Raw genomic sequence first — 23920 nt, forward strand, 5'->3', positions numbered from 1 at the left:
TTTCCAGGAAATGTGAAAACTAATCCATTAATAACACTCCTCCGTCGTCACTGCTGGGGGAATAGGTCCAACCAGTACAAATAAAGCTTCCAGACACAGTCCCTGGCAACCTCACACCCACTACCGCCAATAGCTTGCTCCCCTTATCCCTGCATTTATAGAAATCCTAGGCAGCCCAGGGGGGAAGCCAGACTCAGGAGGCATGGAGGCAATGGGCCTGGGCATGGCTGAACATGGGAGAGGAAGGAGGGCTAGCTTCTCGGCTGGAGCTTTGTTCTGGGTGAAGGTCTGGTCTTGAACCTCAGAAGGTGAGAGAACCACATCCTGGTCTCACTACCCACTCTTGTAAAATCAGACATGTGAGGACATCCTGTCCTAGTATATACCACCTGACCACTAACTGCCTCCAGAGAGCCCCAGGCATCTCCCTCCTTAGCAGGACACGCATAGATGCTCAAAGCCCCAAGCGGTGGAGGTCCTTGGCGAGTCATATGTGAGTCCTGCTTGTCCTAGGCATCAGGTGGTTGGTCATTCTTCCTCTCCTTAGACCTCCCTGCTGAGGTCTACCTCACCAACCACAGACATGGCCAAGGTGCTGTTGCTCATCTGCATCGTGGTTTATCCAGGTGACTGGGAGTTTGCGTGGGACCTGGGGTGTGGGGATGGGGGAGTAAAGGAAGAGGTGGGGACTCAGATGCTCCAGAGGGTGCCTGGTGAAGGCTGAACACTGTGCCCCGAGGGGTGTAGAAAGCAGTTCAGAAAGCTGTCCCCTGTGGGCTCTTTCAAAAGACTGACCTGCTAGGTCGCCCCCACCCGAAAGGGTTATTTCTCTCTTGTGCTCCAGAACCTTTGTTCTCAGCCTCCTTCAAGAAAGAGAAACCTGAAAGGCCCTAGGAAAAAGGATGGAAAAGGAGGAATGGCATTTTGAGTTTGGCTATCAGTGTTATCCTTGCTTGTTTGTTTCTGAGACAGGCCAGTAGCCTAGGCTGATCTCAGCCATACAAAGCCAAGGGTGACCTTGAACGGGTTCTCTCATGCCCGCCTCCCAGGTCCTAGGATTACAGTGGTGTACCACTATGCACAGTGCTGGGGATCGAAGCCAGGGCTTTGTGCATGCTGCCAAATGAGTTAACCTGGCTGTGTAGCCCAGCCTGGCCCTGACCTTTCAGGCCTCTTCCCTCAGCCTCCTGAGCACTGAGACTCTGGGTTTGTACTAACACACTCAGCTGGTTCCCTTTCGTTGATGTTTTTAATTTTTAAAAGTTCATCAACTTATTTTGGAGGTGGAACACACACCTGTCAAAGCTTGCACAGATCAAAGAATAATCTGTTCTTCTGCTACGTGGGTCCTGGGACTTGAACTCGGGTCCTCGGGTTCTGTGGCCAATGCCTTTACCAGCTAAGCCTTCTAGTCACTCTGATTTTTTTCCTTGAGGATTTAACTTGATGTATGAGGTTTATTAGATTGTTAACTTTAATAGATTGGGTACAAATATATAATTAGAAGCTTGAGAGACTTATGTCTAAGGTAAATTTATTTTTTTAACTGAAACATTTTAGTTAATCAAAAGAATATATAAAAAGCTATGTTCATTGAGTACAGACAGTGATCTTCAAACTGTAGATTGCAGACCCAAGATCATCAATGCTGGGACCATTGGGCAAATTCTCTAGTTCTGCAGATCTCTAGTGGGCCGGCCCATGGTAATGTTCTACTGATTGATTAATGGATTGATTGCTTTTTGGTTGTTGTTGTTTTTTGTTTTTTGTTTTTTTGTTTTCCTATTTTGAACTAAGGTCTTACTATGTTGCCCTGGATGGCCTACAACTCTCTGTGTAGCTGAGCTGATAATTGAACTTCTGGAGGTACTCTGGCTTAGGCTCCAGAGTGCCAGGATGACCGGCCTATATCATCATACTCAACTCACAATTATCTTTTAATGTAATGTTTATTCAGGGGATAGGATCTAAAATAGCCCAGTCTCGTTTTAAAGTTAATATGTAGGGGCTAGAAAGATGAGTCTGTGGTTAAAAGCACTGGCTGCTCTTCCATAGGACCAGGTCAACTCCCAGCACCCATATGGTGGCTAGCAACCATCCCTAACTCCAGTTCTGGGGGATCTGACACCCTTTTCTGGACTCTGCAGGCAGTAGATAGGCATGTGGAACACATACATACATGTAGACAAAACACCCATACACATAAAAATAAATATTTTTAAGTAAAAAAAAAAATTAAATCAATATGTAGCCTAGGATGACCTTGAATTCCTGATTTTCCTGCCTCAACCCCACAAGTGCTGCTGTTATAGATATAAGCCCTCACACCTAGCTACTATAATTTGGTGGGTGTTGAGACAGGGTCTCTCTATGTAGCTCTAGCTGTTCTGGAACTTTCTATGTAGATCAGGCTGGCCTCAAACTCACAGAGATCCTCCTGCCTCTGCTAAGTGCTGGGACTGAAGGCAGGCGCCACCACACCTGGCCTACTACTGTAATTTTTTTTTATTTTAGTTTATGTGTATGAACATTATGCCTGCATTTATGTCTATGCATCACATGCATGCCTGGTGCCCTAGGAGGCCAGAAAGCCAGAAGAAGATATTAAAGTAGCTGGAACTGGAGTTATAGATGGTTGTGAGCTACCATGTGGGTATATATATAGATGTATATTCACCTGGAATTTTTTTTTCTATTTATTTTTTGAGACAGGGTTTCTCTGTGTAACAGCCCAGGCTGTCCTAGAACTCACTTTGTAGACCAGGTTGGCCTGGAATTCAGAGATCCGCCTGCCTCTGCCTCCCGAGTGCTGGGGTTAAAGGCATGCATCACCGCCCGGCTTGCCAGTAACTTCTTGTATTACTACTTTTTTTTCTCAGTAGAGCATTAACAACATAAATTTCCAGGCGAAGCAGGGCAGTGGTGGTACATGCCTTTAATCCCCACACTCAGGAGGCAGAGAAAAGAGGATCTCTGAGTTCGAGGCCAGCCTAGTCTGCAGAGAGAGTTCAGGACTGCCAGGGCTACACAAAGGAACCCTGTTCAGACAAAAAAAAAAAAAAAAAAAAAAAAAAAAGAAGAGGAGAATGAGAAGTTGTGACTGGCCAGCTTGTGCTACATAGTGAAATTTGGTGTTAAAAAAATTGGACTGGGCCTAGAAGGGATGGCTCATCAGGTAAGAGCACTGGCTTCTCTTCCAGAGGACCCAGGTTCAACTCCCAGCAACCACAATACAGCTCACCATTATCTGTAACTCCAGCTCCAGGAGTTCTGATGCCTTCACAGAGATACACATGCAGGTAAAATACCAATGCACATAAAAATAAAAATAAATAAATTTTAAAAAATTGGGCTGAGGATGTGGCTCAGTGGTAGAGTGTTTGCTTACCATGCACAAAGCCCTTGGTTTGATCCCGGGAGTTCCACAAACTGGGCATGGTGGCTGGCACATGCCTGTATCTAGGCACTCAGGCGAGTCAGAAATTCAAGGTCATTCTCAGCTACGTGATGACTTCAAGGCTAAAGCTGGCCACAAGAAACCCTGTTTCAAAGGCGGGGGCAATGGAGAGATGGCTCAATGGTTGGGGCACTTGGGGAGCACTGAGGGACAATGGAGAGGAGGCTCAATGGTTGGGGCACTTGGGGAGCACTGAGGGACAATGGAGAGGAGGCTCAATGGTTGGGGCACTTGGGGAGCACTGAGGGACAATGGAGAGATGGCTCAATGGTTGGGGCACTTGGGGAGCACTGAGGGACAATGGAGAAATGGCTCAATGGTTAGGGGCACTTGGGGAGCACTGGCTGCTCCCCCAGAGTGCCCAGCCTCAATCCCCAGCATCTACAAGGCAGCTCATAACCATCTGTAACTCCGGTTCCACAGGATCCAATGCTCTCTGTAGGTCCAAACACACATGCAGGAAAAATGCCCATACACATGTCATGAAATGCTTTTTTAAATCGGGAGGCAGAGGCAGGCAGATCTCTGTGAGTTTAAGGCCAGCCTGGTCTACAGTGAGAGTTCCAGGACAGCTAGGGCTGTTACTCAGAGAAACCCTGTCTCGAAAAAACCAAAACAAAAAAACAAAACTTTCAAAAATTAATTAATTGTTTATGTGCATTGGTGTTTTGCCTGCATCTGTGTTTGTGTATCAGGTGTATAGAAAACAAAAATCGAACCAAAACAAAACCCTAGCAAACATAAAGCAGAAAACAACTCCCGTCACAATAATAATACCTGGGGTGATACCACAATGGTATTACCTAGTTAGGCGGCTGCGTTTATTCCTGGGCTTCAAGTATACCTCGAGGATCATGTTGGGCAAACTGGATTTCTAAAGAAGGTGGGCTGTATATGGGCTGGAGGTAGTGTGTGAAAGAATTTGAAAACTAAGAAATTAAATTAGTGAAGAGGAAAAGGTTTAATGAGACACTCCAGGGTGCTCATCCTGCCACACCCTCATGAGGAAAGCTGGGGTGTCCTCCAAATGCTTTTCTCTTTGGAGTAACTGGGTAGGTGTTCTCTGTATATTTGCTTTCTTCTCAGGATCCTGTGCTCTCTGGGTGTCTCAGCCCCCTGAGATTCGTGCCCGGGAGGGCACCACTGCCCTCCTGCCCTGCTCCTTCAATGCCAGCCAAGGGACGGTGGCCATTGGCTCTGTCACATGGTACCAAGACAAAGTGGCCCCGGGGATGGAGGTGAGCAACATGACCCCAGAGTTCGGGGGCCGTGTGGCCTCTTTCGCTACTGTTCCCCAATTTACCAGGGACCACACGGCAGAGCTGCTCATACAGGACGCCCGAACCCATGACACCGGAATCTATGTGTGCAGGGTGGAGGTGCTAGGCCTGGGTGTTGGAACAGGAAACGGTTCTCGGCTGGTGGTGGAGAAAGGTGAGGTGGTGGGAGACCCCGAGATGCAATGTTCCTGAGTGTTCTGAGTTCCCGAGCTGCCCCCTCTCCACTTCCTGCTGCAGAGCCTCCTGAGCAAGCCTCCGGCTCAGAGCGAGCAGCCCACACACGTCTCCTCCTCCGGGCCGGATTCTATGCCCTCAGCTTTCTCTCTGTGGCCACGGGCAGTACCCTCTATTATCAGGGCAAATGTGAGTTGCTGGGCAGGGGCAACGGTGGCCGAAATGGGAGGAACGGAGTGCAGGAAGAGCCTCGGGACTGCAGCCCTGAGCAGCCCCTCTGTTTCTCCCCAGGCCCCTGTCACGTGGGAGCACACCTCCGACCCCCCCACAGCCTGTGAGGAGTGATTTCTAAATCTCAATGACCCAGCAGCACTCTCAAAGACCAGCAATAAATCCGTATCTGCTCCTCCCTCCTGCTTAGGACTCTCATGTATTTTCTTCATTCTCCGGGTCACCCTCTATGCGCCTCTTCACATCCCCTCCCCCAACTCTTAGCTCCCCTTCCACCAGGACTGACACAGAAGGGTCCAGAGACCTTCTGCTTGCTGGCCTGAGTGCTTGAGAGCAGCCCCCTCCTCCACCACACCCGCCTGTCCTGGGCTCAGAGCCGATTTGACCCCTTGTCAACTGGACCTTGGGGACCACAAGCTGTTTCCTGGCTTGTAGAGAAGCTGGGGTTCCTTCCTCACTCAGTGACTACTGACCTCAAGCGGGAGGGAGGGTGAGCCATGGACTGGAGACGAGAAGCCTGACACAGAAGTAGGGAACCAGTCTTTACTAGGTGAACACGGGGCCACTTTGACCCTCCGCCCAGGTCGGGGGAGGCATTTGGGGGTGCTCAGGTGGGTTTGTTCTTGGCGATGCAGGCATAGTCAGTGCTGGGGTCCTCCTTCATGCCCTCGTCCTCCTCTCTGTCTGTGCTATCACTGCTGGACACTGGCAGCTTCTGTAGAGATGCATAATGGAGCTCCTGCTCTGGGGTCGGGGCCTGGCGAGGCAGAGGACTAGGATGAGGGTCCAGGGTGCCACCCCTCCTGAACCCTGCCCCAGCTCCGATCTTTCCTTCCCTCTGCTGCCTCAACCTCCCTTTCTTCTCTCTGAAGCTCCCAAGTGTTCGTTCTCACCGATGTTTCTCTTTGACTGGCTCTGTTTTGCTTTTCTCTCCCGCTCTTCCTCTTTCCTTCCTCCTTTCTGTATGTATATGGTGTATGTGCGTCGGCCTGCTTGTGTAGGCCAGAGCGCTTGGACGCCTTAACGGTTTCCACACTTATTATTATTATTATTATTATTATTATTATTATTATTGACAGAGCCTCTCCCTGAAACTGGAGTTTGCTATTCCCACTAGGCTGGCTGGCCAGAGAGCCCCTAGGATCTGCCTGTCTGCACCCCGCAGGGCTGGAATTCCAGGTACAGGCCACCACGGCAGGCAGCAGCAAGCATTTTTCTTGGAGGCCCCTCTTTTTTTGAGACAGGGTCTCACCGTAGCTCAGGCTGGCCTTCAACTGGATATGTAGTTGAGGACAACCTCCTTGCCTCTACCTGGGATTTCAGGCATGTACCACTGGTTTTATGCTGTGCTGGAAATCCAGCCCAGGGCTCTGGACAGGCTAGATAGAAGCAGTTGACTCAACCGCACTGCTGACCACTTTACCTCTTCTCTCTCTGCTGTTGCTGTTGTCTTGAGATGGGGCCTCTCTGTGTAGTCCTGGTTGTCCTGGAACTCCTCTCTCCAGCCTCCTCCCCTACCTCCTCCTCTCTTTGTTCTGGAGCTGTTTTATAGTCTTATAAACACACCCTTTCCTCGCCTCACTTCTCTTTCTGCCTCTCTCGTTTTCTCCTTCCCTCCTTCCTCTTCCCTTTTCTCTTGGCTCCCACCCCTACATCCCAGCCCCACTCCCTACTTGGGTTTCCCCTCACCCCCTCAACCCCCAGACTCACCCTGTTCCTTTCCAGTCTCTTCACTGGAAGAGAAAAAAAAAGTGATTCAGCAAGACCCTCCCCAGCCCCACCCCAGAATGGCACCCCAAGCTGGCTCATCCACCCTAGAACAGCACCCCACCCGGCTCTCCAACCCCAGACAGCCTTCCAGGGCACAGGGGCTCCCTCACTCCTCACTTGCCGACGGGACTGTCATGGGACCCACAGTCAAAGCCTGCGCCTTTTGGACACTGCTCTACTGTCCCCTCTCTGCTCCCGGAATCTGGCAGGGCCGGGGGGGGGGGGGATTTCTGCCCTCACAGTAGGAAGGGTATGGGGGGCGGTGAGCTGTAGGTGGCTGTGGGAGGTGACGGTAAGGCCTTACCTCTCTGATGGATCCGGCACAGGCAGGTGAACAGCATGAGGACCAGCAGGAGGAGGAGCCCTCCCAGGGCCAAGCTCCCCAGCAGGAGTTCTTCTGTAGGGTGGAGAAGTGAGTGTGGGAGTCTTTTTCCATTGCTTTCCCAATCCCTGGTTAAATGTTAGTTTCACAGCTCCTCTGTTGTTGTATTTATTTATTTATGGTTTGGTTTTTCGAGACAGGGTTTCTCTGTAGCTTTGGAGCCTGTCCTGGACTAGCTCTGTGGACCAGGCTGGCCTCGAACTCACAGAGATCCGCCTGCCTCTGTCTCCCGAGTGCTGGGATTAAAGGCATGCACCACCGCCTGCTTTAGTTTAGTTTTTTTTTTTTTTTTTTTACGTAGGGTCTCCTGTAGTCTAGGCTGCTTTCAAACTCCCTGTAGCCTCCATGCACAGAGTACATGAACTTGACCTCCGGCCCTTCTGCCCCACCCCTGCCCCACCCCCACCCCAGCACTAGGATCACAGGAGTCACTGGCATGCCCAGTTTGAGCCACTGGGCTGCAACCCAGGGCTTCGAGCCTGCTAAGGAGCACTCTGATCTACATCCCCAGCCCATGGCACGTTCTTTACCCAGACTTCAACTTCTCACTTCCTCTAGAGAGTCACATACCCCAGGTTACCTCTCCTGCTATCTGAGATCTCTTACCCCTCCTGACTTCACGCCCGCACCTGCTGTTTCTGGGCCTCTGGAGGCCCCACTCCTACCCGCACTGGTTAGTTCTGCCGGGTTCTGCCCACCTCTCCTAACCATGAACACCACTTTTCACCCATCTCTCTCTCCAGCACTGCCATCCCCCTCCCCTTGTAGACTGGAGGAGTCCCCTACTTACTCACTGGATAGTCTGTCATAGCCAGGGCCTGAGAACAGGCCCTAAGGTCAAGACTAAACTAATCCTTGTTTTGCTGGGCTTAATGGCCTGGGCTAGTCACGTGCCCCCAAGTTCCCCATCTGAGGCAAGGGGCCCCATTACAATCCTTGTCCTCGCCGGCCGGCCTTTGTCATAACATAGTATGGCCGGCCAAGGGCCCGAGACTTTAACAAGGAACATCCAGCGCTGGGCCGGTGGCAGAGACAGGTGGATCTCTGTGAGTTCCAGGCCAGCCAAGGCTACAAAGTGAGACCCTGTATCAAAAGCAAACAAAAAGCCAAGGAAGACCCAGAAGTAACAGAGAAGATGTTTAACTGTCCCCAGACCCCCTGGGTTTCTTCTGCCCCAGGCTGAAGCGGGGAGGAGGTTATGGGGCTGGGGGAGTGAGAGTAGGGGGGGGGGGGGGGGGGGAGTGGAGATGGGGGAGACTCTTGGAGGAGGCAGAGGCACTCACAGTCCTGGGTGCTGCTGAGGGGCTGATAAAGGCAAGGGAGCCAGGGTCTGGAGTGGGTGTAAGACCACTGAGAAAATAAAGAGAAGGTACCCATCCCCGGGAAAGCCTTATTTGGCTGGTGTGGGGAAGTGGCTAAGAATGATCTGAGGCCTTTAACTTCCCTCGGGCACTTCCTGCCCTTTAATCTGGTTCCTGTTTGAGGGCAGAAAGAGGCTCCTAACTTAACCCAAGAACCAGATTCTGGTACGACAGTTAGAAACCAAGAGCCTCCTAGTTTTAAGAGGAATACTGTGGAGTAGGACCACAGCACAGGGGGAGGGGCTGAGGAGATGTGACCAATCAGGAACAGATTATTAATTATTATTGGCAGGGTTTTGCTATGTAGCCCAGGCTAGCCTGGAACGCACCATCTTCCTGCCTTAGCTTACAGAGTGCACGACGGGGCAGGCCACCACTTTCAGCTATAGTTTCTTTTAACATCTCTGGAAGGTGTCGACACAGACACGGGGCTCCAAGGATAGGATCTGAATGCAGAAGATGCCTTCAGGCTCATGAAACCCCAAATTCATAGTCTGTTTCCCTTTCTCTTAGCAGGTATCCATGATCACCACTCACTCCTAGCTTTCCCAGACTGTGGTTTACAGAGGGGACAATACAGAGGAAAGAAACCTCTCCACCTCAGGCATTTGTGCCCGTCTTTCCCCTGCTTCTGTTCCCTGCATCTAAGAGAGGAAGTATAGCCATGGGAGACGGGTTACAACATCTTCCTTTTGAGACTCCTGGTTACCACTAGGGTGGCTTCCCCCTCAGTTCCAGCCTTCTAGTTCACCCTGGGAATGAATGTCCATCTCCTCCAGGGGTCTTCCATGTTGAATTCATCCCCAGATGCCCCTTCAGCTGTGCCTGCTTAGGGTTCATGTGTGTAGGCATGTATACCCAGCACCTCCAGCTCCAGATAGAGCTCTGGGGTGTCCCGGGGTACCTATCCTGGTGTTCGGCAGCCATATGCAACGGGATATCAGTGTACTACTTAAGAAGCAGGAGAATCAGAGGCAGCCAGACTCCACCAATGCTTCTGCTGACAGACCCAGGAAATGGGTGACAAGCTAGTGCTCGAAAAGATGTGAGAAACCCTGGAGGCAGTGTTTTGACGTTGAGCAGAGAACTAAGGGCCATAGTGACCTGGGCAAAGGCCTCTCAACTGTGACCGAGGAGGGAGAGGGGTGCTAGAGAGCTGCACCCCAAGTCTGTGAAGGCTGGTAGCTAAAATGGAGGCAGAGGATAAGTGAATCTGGTGCCTGGGTCTCCTCTGCTCATGTTTCCTGTGGGACTTATTTCCCATAGCACGCCTGCCCAGTGTGCCCCGAGCAGAACAAACAGGGCACATTTAAGTGGTTTCCTTCTTTTTAAAATTTTATTATTACACTTTAGTTTTTTATTAAAAATTTCAAACGCTGGGTGTAGAGATAGCTCCATCGGTGAAAACTCTTGCCGCTCAAGCATGGAGACCTGAGTCTGAGACCTCAGAACGCACACAAAGATGGCTATGGAGACCACTCTGAAATTCCATATTCCTGCTGTGACTGGGAGGGGAGAAAGAGGATGCCTGGAAGATCATAGGGAGTGCCTGGCCTGGAGTTTGCAGAGAGCACAACACCAGACCCTGCCTCAAACAAGGGGGAAGCCAGGACTGGCATCTGAAGTTGTTCTCTATGCACTACACACAAGAATACACACACACCCCACAAGCATATACATACATACTTGCAAAGTTCAAACATCTAGAAAAACAGAAAAAAAAACTTCACAAATATATATATATATAATCTCAAAAGATTTGTTTTTATTCTTTTTTATTATTGTAATTATGTTTGTGTCCATGTCTCTCAAACACGAGTGCAAATGTCATCAGAAGCCAGAAGAGCGTTGGATCCTTTGGAGCTGGAGTTACAGGTGGTTGTGAGTCCTGACCTGGGTGCTAGAAACTGAGCCCAGGTTCTCTGCAAGAACGGCAAGTGCTCTTAAAGGCTGTGCCGTCTCTTCAGCTCATAAATTGTTCTTATCAACTAGATCAGCGGCTCTCAACCTGCGGGTTGCGATCCCCTTTGGGAGGTCACATATCAGATATCCTGAATGTCAGATACTTATGTTATGATTCATTACAGTAGCAAAATTACCGTTTTGAAGTAGCAACACAATAATTTTATGGTTGGTGGTCACCACAACCATAAAGGATCGCAGCGTTAGGAAGGTTGAGAACCACTGTCCTAGATCTACAGACAACATTTTATTTGCTGAATCACATATCTATCTCATTTTAAAAAAAAATTTTTTTTTTTTTCTAGATAGGGTTTCTCTGTGTAGCCCTGGTTCTCCTGGAATTTGCTCTGTAGACCAGGCTGGCCTTGAGCTCACAGAGATCCAACTGGCTCTGCCTCCCCAGTGCTGCACCACACCTGCTTTATTCCGACTCAAACCCAGGACTTTGTGCTCGCTAGGCCAGCTCTCCACCCAGTGAGCCACATCCCCAGGCTACTTCTCGTATCTTTCCAAGTAACAAGCATTACTACATGTTACCTCTAAACTGCTCAAGTTCAGTATCTGTTTCCTCATTTTTTTCTTGCCACAGGAAGATAAAATTTACAAACAGTAAAATGTAAAAATCTGAAATTAGTACTTTTTTTTTTATTAAAAAAAAAAAAAAAAGGAATCAAACTCGGTAGCCAAACATTGTCAGTGAGCTCCACTCCCATCCCAGCCACAGTTTTTTAATCTCTCTGAGCCTCGGTGTTGAGATTAAATGGAGAGTATAATAAAGACTGTAAACAGGTGGCCAGCCCATTCTCGGTGCTCTTTGTCTGTCAGTTACATTCGATTAGTGTCTGCACTGATATTAACACTCAGACACAGCCAGGACAGGGACCCAGAGCTGCAGGGTCATCAGGAAGGGAGAAGATGACCTGAGATCTTGGTCCAGCTTCCTCAGACCTAGTCTCTGCAGACTCCAGTCAGCCGCGACTCTTCCATTGGTTCGGTTCTTGCTGTTCATTAAATTCAGTGGACTGCTTGTCTGTCATTCATTTATGAACATTTAGGGAGTGCTTCTTAACGGATGAGTTCATTCCAGACTGAATCCCTTGAGGTGGAGTGTGCCCCGGCAGTGTTCCATCACTGTGTTGTTACCTCGGCCCTTCCTCAGAGGAAGCAAGCCTGAGGCCCCCTCATGAAGCCATATCACTGTGGACTGGGTTAATTCTGCCTTTCCTACTTCGTTTTAGGGAATGCAATTAGAAAGATGTCAGCCAGTTTGGGGATAGGGCCATTTCAGGGATGCAGACACTCAGCTGCCCCTACTTGGCCTCCTACTCGATCTCCTAATCTCTGCAGGTGTGTGTGTGTGTGTGTGTGTGTGTGTGTTTTGCAGCTCTCCCTCCAGCACTGGCCTGTGAGGTCCAGAAGCATGCAGACCACATGAAATATCTGGAATCCTGCCTGGCCTTTACAATCCCCATTGCCTGGCCTTCTACAAGTGACCTTCCTTCCTTCCCTGGGCTTCATTTTGCCTCCCAGGGTTAGGGATTTAGCTCAGTGGTAGAGTGCTTGCCTAGCAAACACAAGGCCCTGGGTTTGATCCTCAGCTCCAAAAAAAAGAAAATAAATCATTTTCCCTCCCTGCTAAGCCCCCCTTCACCTTTACCTTGAAGTCCTCTCTCTCTGCCCGTCTCCTTCCCCAGTTCGGAGAACCGAGGCATCCAGCTACCCCGCCCTGGCCCCAGCTCCGGGTAAACAGGAAGCTGTGTGAGGGGAGCAGGGGTGTTCGGAAAGTCCCAGGCAGGTGTGTGGGTCTGCAGGGAGGGGGTGGCCCTACCCCTGAGGTATGAAAGCCCTTGCCCCCTGTCCTGGTGCTGAGTCTGGATGGGGGCACGGGGACTGCAGGGCCCGGGTGGGAGACCCCGGGGGAAGGGCTGCCTCTTGCTGGCTGTAGCAGGAGCTACTTCTCTGGTGACCTTGCTGTTGGCAGTACCTATCACTGTCCTGGCTGTGCTGGCCTTGGTGCCCCAGGATCAGGGACGGCGGGTGAGTGGCCGCAACAGGCGCCAGAGGGCTGCACACTCATGGAAGTTCATTGACCTCTGGCTGTGCTTTTGGCTCCCTGGCTCAGCTGGCTCTCCCCCGGGGGAATGTCTGCTCTGTCTCTGCTGCTCTCCATGCAGTCCTACCCTGATGTTGCAAGCCCCTTCCTGGTTGCTGGTGCCTGTCTCTCTGCCCAAGAGCATAGGCTTTGTTTGCTCTGCCTTCCAGCAAGATGGCACGCTAAGCAAGGTGCTGGAGGTAGCCCTAGGGCTGGGTTCTCTGCTGGGAGGGGTGGAGCTGCCTTCAGCTAAATCTGAACTCTGGGCACTGTGGCCCTGCCATCCAGGTGGAGAAGCTCACTGGCTCAGGAGCACAGGCTCGAAAACGACTGGATGACAGCAAACCATCTTGCCTCTTGCCCTCACCCTCCAGCCTCTCAGGGACTCCTGACCCCGGTCTGCGTACCCCGATACCCTCTTCTTCCAAGAATCTAGGCTCCCCATCCCAGGGGCCGGTTGCACAGTTCTCTCGGGAGGCATCTGCAAGGGTGACCACCCTGTCTCCAGCCGTGGGTTCTTCACCAGATCCAGGGGTTCAACAGCTGCCAAAGGGGGGGCCAGAAACTGATCTCAGCCCCGAGTTTCCTGCTGCCCACCTCATAGGTAAGCATCTGGCAGACCTGAAGAGTGCCAGCATCTGGCAGACCTGAAGAGTGCCAGCTGTGCACCCCCTCAGCGAGTGAGGGTCCTCTGGCTCTGCTATGACACTGCTGGCCCTTTTCCAACTCCTCCACCACCTTTTGCCCCTGGAGCGTCCCCCCTTCCAAGTTTTCTCGCATCCCTGTGGCTCCCCGCTGAGTACCACGGAGTGCAAAAGACCCCGCCCCTCCGCGCTGGGTGCCGCTCACCCTACCCGGGTCCCTAACCTAGAGATCACGGCCCGCGAGCCCACGCGTGTCCCTCTCTGCAGGCGCTTGGATGAGCGGGCAAAGGCTCGGTTGGGAGGCGAGCCAAGAAGAAGCGTTTCTGAGGAGCGGCGTGCAGTTCTCGCGCACCGACGGGCTGGCGCTGCCGCAGGACGGCGTCTATTACCTCTACTGCCAGGTCGGGTACCGGGGCAGGGCGCCCCCTGCCGGCCGAGGCCGCGCGCGCTCGCTCACTCTGCGCAGCGCCCTGTACCGCGCCGGGGGCGCCTACGGGCGGGGCTCCCCCGAGCTGCTGCTGGAGGGCGCAGAGACCGTGACCCCTGCGGTGGACCCCGTCGGGTACCGGTCTTTGTGGTACACGAGCGTGGGGTTCGGCGGCCTGGTGCAGATCCGGAGCGGCGAGAGGGTGTACGTCAACATCAGTCACCCAGACATGGTGGACTCCAGGAGAGGGAAGACCTTCTTCGGGGCGGTGATGGTGGGGTGACGGCGGTCTGCACCCCTGAGGACTGACGGTGCATCATGATGTCCGGAGAGTCGGGGAGCCTGGGACGTCATGATCGGGGGGAACTGTAGGACATGAATCTTGAAAATAAAGAATGTAAACGGTGCTGGCCTGTGTCAGCGCCATCACGAAGATGCAGATGTGGTTTGATTCAGGGTAGCGTGCAGGGGTGGATGGCCTAGCTTTGAACGGTGGACCCCTGTTGCACCCACCCCCTGGCTATAACGCCAAGGGTCCAGGTGGAGAAAGGAAGGGACAGTTAAACCCCGAGACTTCCCTCAGCATCCTGATCGCCAGGGACACCCACCAAATCCTTCACATACCCCTTTTCTCCTGGCTTCTGCCTCACAGTGAGGGGAACGGACACAGGGGAAGGTAGACAGTGTTCGTTCCCAGAGATAAAAACTCCCGAAGACTGAAGAACCAAGCGCTGTGGGCCCATTAGCTTTCCAGTAGTGCCTGCTGACAGTGTTTGTTTATTTTGAGACAGGGTCTCATATGTGGCCCTGGCTCACCTGGAATTCACTATGCAGAGACCAGGCTGGCTTCAAACTCACAGGGATCCATCCACCTACCTCTGCCTCTTGAGTGCTAGAATTAAAGGCGTGAGCCACCGCGGGCTCTGACAGCTGTTCTTTAGGGGAGGGGGGTCAGGTCAGTCCCAGGCACGTTGAGGGGCAGACTAAGGAAGAAAATTGAACACTGGGGAGGAGGGCGTGGGTGGAGACTGGTGTCTGAGGAGGAGGGCACGGAGGAAACATGCCCTAGGGTCCTCTCTAGAAACGGAAAGTCCTCACCCTGAATTCACACTTGAGGCACCCCCACACACAAAGCTGGGTAAGTGGGAGGCCCCTAATATGAGTAACAGCAGTCCCCCCACGCCATGGCTGGAGGAGACAGAGGGGAACCCAAGGCTCTATGTAGGTCACCCGAGTGGGTCACCCCACAGCCAGCGCTATACCACGTGCTTGGTTTTCCCCTCTCTGGCTACTGGGGTGAAGAAAGGCCTAACCAACCGTGAGCCCATTAGGGCTGCCACTTTCTGGGGTTCCACTTTTAATTCCTCTTTCTTTTCTTTTTCTTTATCTCTGTCTCTCTCTCTCTCTCTGCCTCTCTGTCTCTTTCCTTCTTTCTTTCCTTCCTCCTTCCCTCCCTCCTTCTCTCTCTTTCTTTCTTTCTTTCTTTCTTTCTTTCTTTCTTTCTTTCTTTCTTTCTTTCTTTCTTTCTTTCGAGATAGGGTCTCACTATGTAGTCCTGGCTAGCCTGGAACTTTCTATGTAGACCAGACGGGCCTTGAACTCACGAACGTTTACCAGCTTCTGCCTCCTGAGCGTTGGGATTAAAGGCGTGGCTACACATGGCTCCTTATTTGTCTTTACTTGCCTGCACCAGGGCCTTCCAGTGGGCTGAGAGAATGACCAACTCTGGATAAAGTCTAGCCAGGCTTCTGAATCCCCTACACCTAGTCATTGCTTCCCTTGTAAAAGCTAGTTCTAGTGAAAAGCCCCATTAAGTCGGTTTAGCAAGCTCCTTCTCCCATATTTGATCCCCCCAGTCATCCTCCACAGCCCCTGGGGTGATGTCTGATCACCTGGCCTGTCTTAACAAGCGTCTCGTCTGATCTGTTTAGACACAGTCCCCCTACCCCTGATTTTTCTTCTCTCTTAGTCACTTGCCATGCTCCAACGCCCACCCCACTGCCTCTTCAGACCCACTTAGCCTTACTGTACACTCTGCAAGTCTCTGCACCAATAACTGTTATTCTGAATAAAGTCAGCCTTACATGCTTCAGCAGGTACTATTGAATAACAGCAACAATAAGAAATTATTATTACTGTTATTATTATTATTATTGGTGTTGGGATCAAATCCAAGGCCCTGCATGTGTGATTAAGTAATTTTTTTAAAAAAAAAACAAAGTATTTAAACAAGGTGTTTTTCTCTTTCTAATCCACCCACCTCACATATTCATCATTTGTCAAAAACCTTGCTGAAACCAAAGCTGGCAATGGCCCCTTCACCCACATAGTGCTCCTTTCTTTGTTGTTGGTGTCTTGGGTTTGAATTCAGGGCATCCCATACGCTAAGCATCCCCCCCACCCCCATGCACACTGCAGAAGCACACTTTTAGCCATATGTCTTTTAAAAACATTTTCCTCGTCTTCAGATGTAAAGAACAAGGTTGCTGATGGCTGGGAGGGAGGCAGAGCTGGCTGAGCCTGCCCTGTCCAGCACAGAAAGGGGGCGCAGATAAAGGTTAGGTCTTCTCTGCACAGACCGTGCCTCCTCTGTGTTCAGAGGGGAGGTTGAATGGTTGAGGGTGCATAGTTAGTGTTTGGAGTCCAGACACCTGAAGCTCTGATACTTCCTTGGCTGTGATTCAGGTACCTGAGAATGTGGCTCCTCCCCAGCTCCATCGGAGCCACAACAGCCGGAAAGAACTGCAGTACTTTCCCAGCAGGTATTTGGAATTCCCAGAGTGGGAAATTCCCATGCCCAGAGGCCAAGGTAATTAGGGTTAGGCCCCTGTTTCCGGGGACAGCTGGGGGATGTTGGCTGGTTTTTGTTCCTTGGGGTGTTAAGGGCTAGGGATGTAGACTGAGATCTGGACCCTGAGACCTTACACCTCTGGAGAAAGGACATTAGGGGTTGGTTTCCCACCTCCAGAGAGAGACAGATACGGACTTAATCCCAAGAAAGAAATTGTATTTCTTTTCCAAGCAATCTTTATTTCTGGCACTGACCCGTAGGGCGATTACAGTCACGGCTCCCCTGGGGAGCAGAGGTTCAGTGATGTAGTGACAGCCTGGTCACCAAATCAGCATTATTAAGACAATTGGGTTAGATAAATATTTTGTTTTAAACATAAGCAAAAAGGAGGCGAGGAGGCCAGGAGGCCAGGTGGGAAGAGCTGAAAGTTCAGCTCTGTTTTCACAGAAAACAAGTCTGTCTCAAGACAGCTCCCAACACTGGGTCCTCCAGGACACCCTGGCCTTCCAAATAAATACATTCATCAGCAAATAAATAAATAATAAATAATAAATAAATAATCATAAGTGCAATCATAAATAGAGGGGGGCTGGTTCTGTGAGGAAGGCTGAGCGCTGAAGCGTCTGGAAACATCCGAAGACAGGAAGTCCTGAGATCTTCTCCAGCAGCATTCTGAGCCAGAGGTAGCCTGATCCCCTTTTGCAGAACTCAGGAATCGACATATGAGGCTCCAGTGAATTCTGGAAGCCCGTTTGAGTCCTTGATGGTGATTCATGAGAACCCCACAGTCCGGGTCACTATCCCTGCCTGCATCTTGTGTTTCTGAGTGTTATAGTTGTTGAACATTTTGAGCTCAGAGTCTCACCCTGAGCCATAATTCCCTTACTAAGTTAGAAGGAGATGGACTGGGGCTCTGAGGAGTAGACAATAAAGGGGTCAACTCGGGGGCTGGGTAGAGACTGGAGGGCCACCCATTTGCCTTACAGAGCAATGACTCCAAAGTAGACCTGCCCGGATTCTGCGAAGTCTAGGTATTTGGGCAGATTGACCTCAGCGCTGAGTCGGTCACCCTTCTCCAGTTGGAAGACCCCTCCCAAGTAGATGGGCTCGTACCAGGGCTTGAGCTCAGACCCCTCGGGGGTTTCCTTGGGGCAGGGGCTCTTGATGGCAGACAGGAGGTTGACTTTGTCCTCATATGAGACAGCAAAGCGGCTGACGGTGTGGGTAAGGAGCACATAGTTGGAGCAGCCTTGGCCCTTGAAGAGAACCTGGGAGTAGACGAGGTACAGCCCGTCTGCTGGTATCACCAGCTGGTTGTCTTTGAGATCCATGCCATTGGCCAGGAGGGCATTGGCACGCCGGCTCAGCCACTCCAGCTGCTCATCCACTTGGTGGTTTGCTGAGGGAGGGAGAGTTGAGTCAGTGTGACCCTGTTAGTTCACACCCCACATCCTGAACCTCAAGTTCTACCCACACTTCATTTCCGGTTCCCTCACCCTCTGTCTTCCCACATCCCATTGGCCTTAAGGTCCTGAGTGCCCCCCACTAAGTCCTTGCTTTTGAATCGCCTCCTTTTCACAAGCTGTCTACTCTCAGCCTGGTTCGACCCCCAAATCCTGTCCCTTCATCCCCAAGACGCACACATAGAGCTCTTACCTACAACGTGGGCTACAGGCTTGTCACTGGAATTCTGAGAAGACGACCCTAAGGGGAAAGAAGAAAGGCAGAGATGAGACCCTTAGGCCTCCCAGCAAGCGTCTGTCTGTCTGTCTGTCTGGACCCCTGTTCCCTTTCCTCCAAAACCAAAGCTGTAAGTTCTCCCCACTGCTTCCATCCCAGGTCTAACTGCCGCCACCCTGCATTAAGAGAGGGTGGGGGATACTTACTCAGTGTGAGGGTCTGGGCCATGGAGCCGATGATAGGGAGGTTGTTTGGGAACTTCTGTGTAGGAAGAGAAGGACAAGGTCAGTAGCCAGTAACTGAGGAGTCACCCACAAAGGAGAAGCCCCCAGCTCTTTCTCTTTGCCCCCATGTCTGGCTTTTCTCATTGTTCATCCTCCGTTCATTCATTCTACCAACCATGCAGCATCTCTGTCTTCTGTGCCGGATCTCACTTTATCTCCCTCATCTCTCTCCTTATCACTCATACCTCCTCATCTCTGCCTCTCCATCGTTATCGCCAGCTTCTTCCCCATCCTTCTGGCCACATCCCGAACCTCTTTCCACATCTCTGCATGTTTTTTATTCATTCATCCCTCCACGCATCCACTGAACAGAAGTTTAGTGGACTGGCTGCATGGGTCAGAGGTCCCGCCTCTCTGTCTTTTCCTTGCCACCGTCTCCACATGGGCTGCCTCTCCAGTCTTCTCCACACTACCTGTGCCCATCAGCCCACCTCTCTCCTTCTCTTGCCCTTCTGCCCTGCTTCTTCCTGAGTGAGAACGAAGGCTTCTGAGGCACTCACCTCTTCCCTTTGGGGGCCGATCACCCCAAAGTTCAGCAGACAGAAGAGCGTGGTGGCCCCTGCCACGAGCAGGAAGGAGAAGAGGCTGAGGCACAGGCACCGGCTGGAGTTCTGGGGGCCCCACGCCTTTTTGGGGAGTGCCTCCTCTGCCAGTTCCACGTCGCGGATCATGCTTTCCGTGCTCATGGTGTCCTTTCCAGAGGGAGATGTGGAACCTTGGGCCGGTGTGTGGAAGGGGCAGAACCTGCCTGGCTGGCTGCTTGTTTTTCTGGGAGCTATTTCCAGGGTGTTCTGGAGTCGCTGTTCTCCCTCCGGGCTGGTCCCCTGATGTCCTCACTGAGAGAGCTTCTGCAGGCTGGGTGTGCAGACGGCTGCCTTTATAGCCCTTGGGCAAGAGGGCGGGGAAATGCTCTCATTCAGCCAGCGGAAAACTTCCTTGGTGGAGAAAACCATGATCTCATGTGGAGGAAGCGGTAGTGGCCCTACACCTTCTGTCTCGGTTTCTTCTGGTTTCTTCTCCATCGCGGGGGCAGAGGTTTGGAAAGTTGGGGACACCCAGGCATCAAGGAATCTCCTCCCCCTCCCCACCAGAATTCTGTGGCAATCTTGGGCCAATCACTAACTGTGCAGGACCCTGGGAGCTGAAGCCCATTTCCTCTCTCTGGTGCTAATAATTGACAATTTCTTTGCAGGGAGACCATGTCTCTGTCTATTTCCCTTTGATTTCTAGATGGGGCTTCCATGGGGGTAGAAGTTGGCATTGGGGGTGCTTCTGACAGCTGGATGCACAGGGAGGGGGTGGGAGCATTGGGAGAAATGCTTATTGGAGAGGGAAGCCCTCTGTCTGGGTTCTTTGGAGGAAGTGGCTGAGGGCCTAGCAGCTTGAGAATAGGGAGTGTGCATGGGCTTTGGGAGGGCTAGTGGGAGTATCGGGGACAAGTATGGGACAGCCCCAAAGGGAATGAACTCAGCCCTGGGAATTCACGGACCCCACGAGGCAAGTCTTCTCCTTTCATTCTGACCACGGGCTCCAGCTGCTTTCAGTCTCGGCTTCCAAGGGATTTTTTTTTTTTTTTCATAAAGCCTCTGCCATATAGTCTTGATGTGTGGCCCTGTCTCCTCAGACATCCATGTCCCATACCCCTGCTTCCAGGGTTTCTTCCAACCTTTATGGCTCCATGTCTTCCAATGATTCCCTCCTCCACCCTCCCAGACCTGGACACCCTCCCACCCAGAGCCCTCATTCCTCCAGCCTCTCCACACCCTTGGCTTAATCCCCCTGGTTTATCCTTTGGATCTCCTCCAGCAGGTAGCTGCTTGACTCCCATGAACCCACCATGTATCTGGGAGCTGCTGGCTCCTTTCTTTCTCCTTGTTCTGCCCACAGCCCGTGATCCATCTGAGGCCTCTGTCCCCTATTCCATTCCTTAAAGAGACAAAGAAGATTCTCCCCCAATCCTGAATAGACAGACACAAGCAGACAGAACTTCAGAGAAAAGAGGTTTATTGGGTGTCGTCGGTGCAGGTGGCTCTTTGCGGGTGTCTAGCCAAGCAATGCCCTTAGAGCCTTGGTCTTCCTTCTGTGAGGCCCTTGGTCACTCACACCTGCTTCTCTCTCCTGTCCTGATGCCACTCTGTGCCTAGGACCTCGCTGTCATCTGGTGCCTCCCTACTTCTCTCCTCTTTCTGGTCTCCATAAATAAATAACTTAACCTTTCCCTTCATAAATAGTCTCCCTACCGCTGTCCTCAGGCACCTCCCCACATCTGTCTCTCCTTCACATCCAGGTCTCTGCTCCACCCAGACCCACAGAGATCCTGCTCTACGCAGGAACTTCTAGGCAGGCTTGAATCCTCAGCTGAGCATATGGGGGTGGCCCCGGGGGAGATGTGGTTCCCCTGGAGTGCCTCAGACTCCTTGTGTGAGAGCTCTGGGTGATTTTGGTGGGGAAGGTTTAAGACTGTGGGGATGGGCAGAGGAGAGGAGGTGTGACTCTTAAAATGGTCAGAATGGAGGCTTGGAATCCAATTCCTGGGTTTTTCTAGATTCTACAGAGCAAAAGCTCCAAAGAATACACTGCTGGGGCTGAAGTGTAGATGGGAGATGCCATCTGTGTGGGTGGACAGCTGGTCTCCCTTACTGAGCAGGAACACAGCCCCCTGGTACATTGAGCGCACCCACGGTCCTTGTAGCCCGGGATACACGGACTTCTGTGCACTGAGGAGAGGCACATGGAAGGGGTACTGGGAGGAAAACAGCTGGACCTCGTGGGCCAGGTAGATGGGAGGAGTGGCCTTGGGGGAGCAGCTTTCCCCAGAGAAGACCACCTGGGAGTAGACGAAGTAGAGGCCACTGGTGGGAACCAGGAGGGAGTTGTTGTTCAAAGAGAAGCCATGTCGGAGGAAGGCACGATCTGTGTTTGCTCTCCAAAGCAGGGAGTTCTGTTTGTTGGGGTATCCTAGAAAAGGTCATAAGGTGTTGAGGGGTCAAGGTCAGAGGTCTCCATCCCCCAAGGAATCAGGCACTGGACTACTGGGGTGGCTGGAGTGGGATGCCTGTCTTTAGGGGTAAGAGAAGTTGGTGTGGGGAGATGGGGTGACCACTTGGGCCCCTGGGCAGGTAGGAGGAGAGACGGGGGCGGGGGGGTGGACCTCTGGAGGCTGAAGTTTACCAACAAGGTGAGCAGCAGGTTTCAGGATGCCACGGGTCCAATGCTTCTGAGGGGGCTGATGAGCTATCCTGGCAGCTGAGAAGCGAACACCAGAGAGTCCCTAGGGGAGAGCAGAATTGAGAGGGTTCTAAGGCTCCGGGTTGGCTAGGCCACCCCAGCACCCCCATTCTCCTGCTGCCTCACCTGGGGCCCTAGAGGCAGGGCCAGCAGCAGCCCCAGAAGGAAGACAGGGGGGGCGCCAAGCACCCTCAAGAGGTAGAGCCGTCCAAGTGGTGTCATGGAGAGAACCTGCAGAGAGAGAGAGAGAGAGAGAGAGAGAGAGAGAGAGAGAGAGAGAGGAGTGTGTGTGTGTGTGTGTGTGTGTGTGTGTGTGTGTGTGTGTGTGTGTAGGGGAGAGGCGGGGCACACAGCGGAAGAAAGACAGATCTTACCCCCAGCTGAGACAGCCACCCTGAGAGACAGGACACAGGCAGGGAAACCCTGAAGTGAGCAAGGGTAGGGAGGGAAAGGAAGAGACTGGAAGAGGAAAGACACACGGAAGAATCAGATAGTGGGGCGACAGACGGCCGAGTTAGACACCATGGGAACAGACCAAAAGTCAAAGCCACGGGGACCCGTCTCAATAAGGCTGGGGTCCAGGCAGGTTGTACAGGAAGGGCAGGGGTCCAAGTCAAGAGGCAGGATCCGAGGGATGCCTGTTACCAGGGTAAGCCCAAAGAGATGAGGGAGGAGAGGCTCACCTGCTGTGCGGGGTCCTGGGCGCTGGCGGCTTGGGTCCCTTTATAGAGGAAGCGGCAGTGTGGCAGGCAGCGGGCGGGTTCTAGGTCGGGGCTGGGGCCTGGGGAAGCCCCCAGGGCTTAGAAGATGCTACTGTTTCAGTCGAAGGCAGGAAAGGCTGAGGCCGCAGGCTAGGGACTCAGACAACTGAGTTCTGGGAAAGGGAGTGGAGTCAGGGGAACTGTGGGCTGCAGGGACTATCAGGGAGCAGGGTCAGGCCTAGGAGTTCCAGGGAAGGGACAGGCAATTCGTGGAGAATGAGCGGGGCACAGCTGGGCTGTGGCTGGAAGCCTGGTTCCCTGAAGAGGGGTGGTTTGTAACACGTCTGCACCCTTGACTGCTCACAGTCTTCTCTGAACATTTCCTTCTCCATCCTCCCTGGTCACATCTGGAGGGCTCTGTAGCCACATGTGGCTAGTGACACCTTTGTTTTGTCAGGTGTGAACCCAGGGTCTCATGTATGCTAGACAAGCCTTCTGCCACTGACCTCCACCCTTTTCCTCCCTTGCCTATGGGGGTTCAAGTCACACGTGTTCCAGTGTATGTATTTTTTTGTCCCTGCCAGTTCCATGTCAAGCAGTTCCATTACAGACCCCCCCCCCCCGTCTGACACCCCCTTAGTCTCTAGAGCAGTGGTTCTCAACCTGTGGCCTGCGACCCATTCGGCAAACCTCTAGCTTAAAAAAGATTTACATTATGAGTCATAACAGAAGCAAAATTACAGTTATGAAGTAGCAACAAAAATAATTTTATGGTTGGGGGTCACCACAACATGAGGAAGTGTATTAAAGGGTCACCGCATTAGGAAGGTTGAGAACCACCGCTCTAGAGTGTCCAGGTCTGGAAGATGATTTTGGGGAAGGTTCAAATAGAATCCACCACATTCATATAAATCTGCAGACCAGATTTATATGACCCCAAATACACACCCTAGGCTTCCAAAGATCTGTACAGGGGGAGCCTCAGAATCCCACACAGAAGGACAATAGCCCAGGGTAAATTAAAGATTATTTAATTTACAAATTAATAACAGTTAAAGGCCTTGTCTAGAAACAGCATCTGAGGAGCCATGACTGTCTGAAGGGCCTGGGATGTAGCTCAGGTAGCTTGCTTGCCAGGCATGTGTGTCCATCCCACATTCCCAAAAGCAAAATTGATTGTTTTTTTCTTCTTAAAACAAAACCTTAAAGTACTTATTTATTTGGAGGGCTGGAGAAACGGCGTAGCTGTTTAGAGCACCGGCGGAGGACCGGTGTTCAATTCCCAGCACCTATACCGTTGCTATGTCGGTAACTACAGTTCTGGGGGATCTGACGCCCTCTTCTGGCCTTTGCAGGCACTACACTCGGGTGGTGCAGAGACGTGCAGGCAAAAATCCCACACACAACATAACATTTAAAACACATTTATTTGTTTTGTGTGTGTGCATGTGAGTGC

At 51.9% G+C, this 23920-nt stretch overlaps 5 protein-coding genes across 8 annotated transcripts; 2 read left to right on the plus strand and 3 right to left on the minus strand.

The window, feature by feature from the left end:
- The first annotated feature begins 583 nt into the window (after nt 1-583).
- Ncr3 (natural cytotoxicity triggering receptor 3) lies at nt 584-5249 on the plus strand. Its single transcript, XM_036167126.1, has 4 exons — nt 584-626; nt 4544-4891; nt 4975-5100; nt 5203-5249. Exons 1-4 carry the CDS (start codon nt 584-586, stop codon nt 5247-5249), a joined length of 564 nt encoding a protein of 187 aa, XP_036023019.1.
- A 438-nt stretch (nt 5250-5687) lies between these two features.
- Nucleotides 5688-8137, minus strand: Lst1 (leukocyte specific transcript 1). The gene is made up of 4 exons (XM_036166974.1): nt 8085-8137; nt 7217-7309; nt 6853-6875; nt 5688-5899 (listed from the first exon to the last, which is right to left on the minus strand). The coding sequence occupies exons 1-4, from the start codon at nt 8101-8103 to the stop codon at nt 5750-5752; spliced, it is 285 nt and encodes a 94-aa protein (XP_036022867.1). The 5' UTR covers nt 8104-8137; the 3' UTR covers nt 5688-5749.
- Nucleotides 8138-12479: 4342 nt separating this feature from the next.
- Ltb (lymphotoxin beta) lies at nt 12480-14183 on the plus strand. 2 transcript variants are annotated; one of them, XM_036168441.1, is made up of 3 exons: nt 12480-12654; nt 12998-13313; nt 13621-14183. In XM_036168441.1, exons 1-3 carry the CDS (start codon nt 12493-12495, stop codon nt 14061-14063), a joined length of 921 nt encoding a protein of 306 aa, XP_036024334.1. In that variant the 5' UTR covers nt 12480-12492; the 3' UTR covers nt 14064-14183. The 2 variants fall into 2 exon arrangements, with proteins under 2 accessions (XP_036024334.1, XP_036024335.1); XM_036168442.1 differs by lacking the exon at nt 13621-14183 and having other exon boundaries at nt 12493-12654; nt 13242-13313.
- Nucleotides 14184-16788: 2605 nt separating this feature from the next.
- Nucleotides 16789-19387, minus strand: Tnf (tumor necrosis factor). Of its 3 annotated transcripts, none has more exons than XM_036168459.1 (4): nt 19036-19387; nt 18458-18512; nt 18228-18275; nt 16789-17970 (listed from the first exon to the last, which is right to left on the minus strand). In XM_036168459.1, the coding sequence occupies exons 1-4, from the start codon at nt 19219-19221 to the stop codon at nt 17552-17554; spliced, it is 708 nt and encodes a 235-aa protein (XP_036024352.1). In that variant the 5' UTR covers nt 19222-19387; the 3' UTR covers nt 16789-17551. The 3 variants fall into 3 exon arrangements, with proteins under 3 accessions (XP_036024352.1, XP_036024355.1, XP_036024354.1); XM_036168461.1 differs by having other exon boundaries at nt 16958-17970; nt 18458-18509; nt 19036-19221; XM_036168462.1 differs by lacking the exon at nt 18228-18275.
- A 1212-nt stretch (nt 19388-20599) lies between these two features.
- Nucleotides 20600-22008, minus strand: Lta (lymphotoxin alpha). Its single transcript, XM_036168370.1, has 3 exons — nt 21890-22008; nt 21707-21806; nt 20600-21493 (listed from the first exon to the last, which is right to left on the minus strand). Exons 1-3 carry the CDS (start codon nt 21983-21985, stop codon nt 21084-21086), a joined length of 606 nt encoding a protein of 201 aa, XP_036024263.1. The 5' UTR covers nt 21986-22008; the 3' UTR covers nt 20600-21083.
- Nucleotides 22009-23920: the final 1912 nt, after the last annotated feature.

Source organism: Onychomys torridus, chromosome 18 (genome assembly GCF_903995425.1).
Source record: "Onychomys torridus chromosome 18, mOncTor1.1, whole genome shotgun sequence".
NCBI classification, from domain to species: Eukaryota; Metazoa; Chordata; class Mammalia; order Rodentia; family Cricetidae; genus Onychomys; species Onychomys torridus.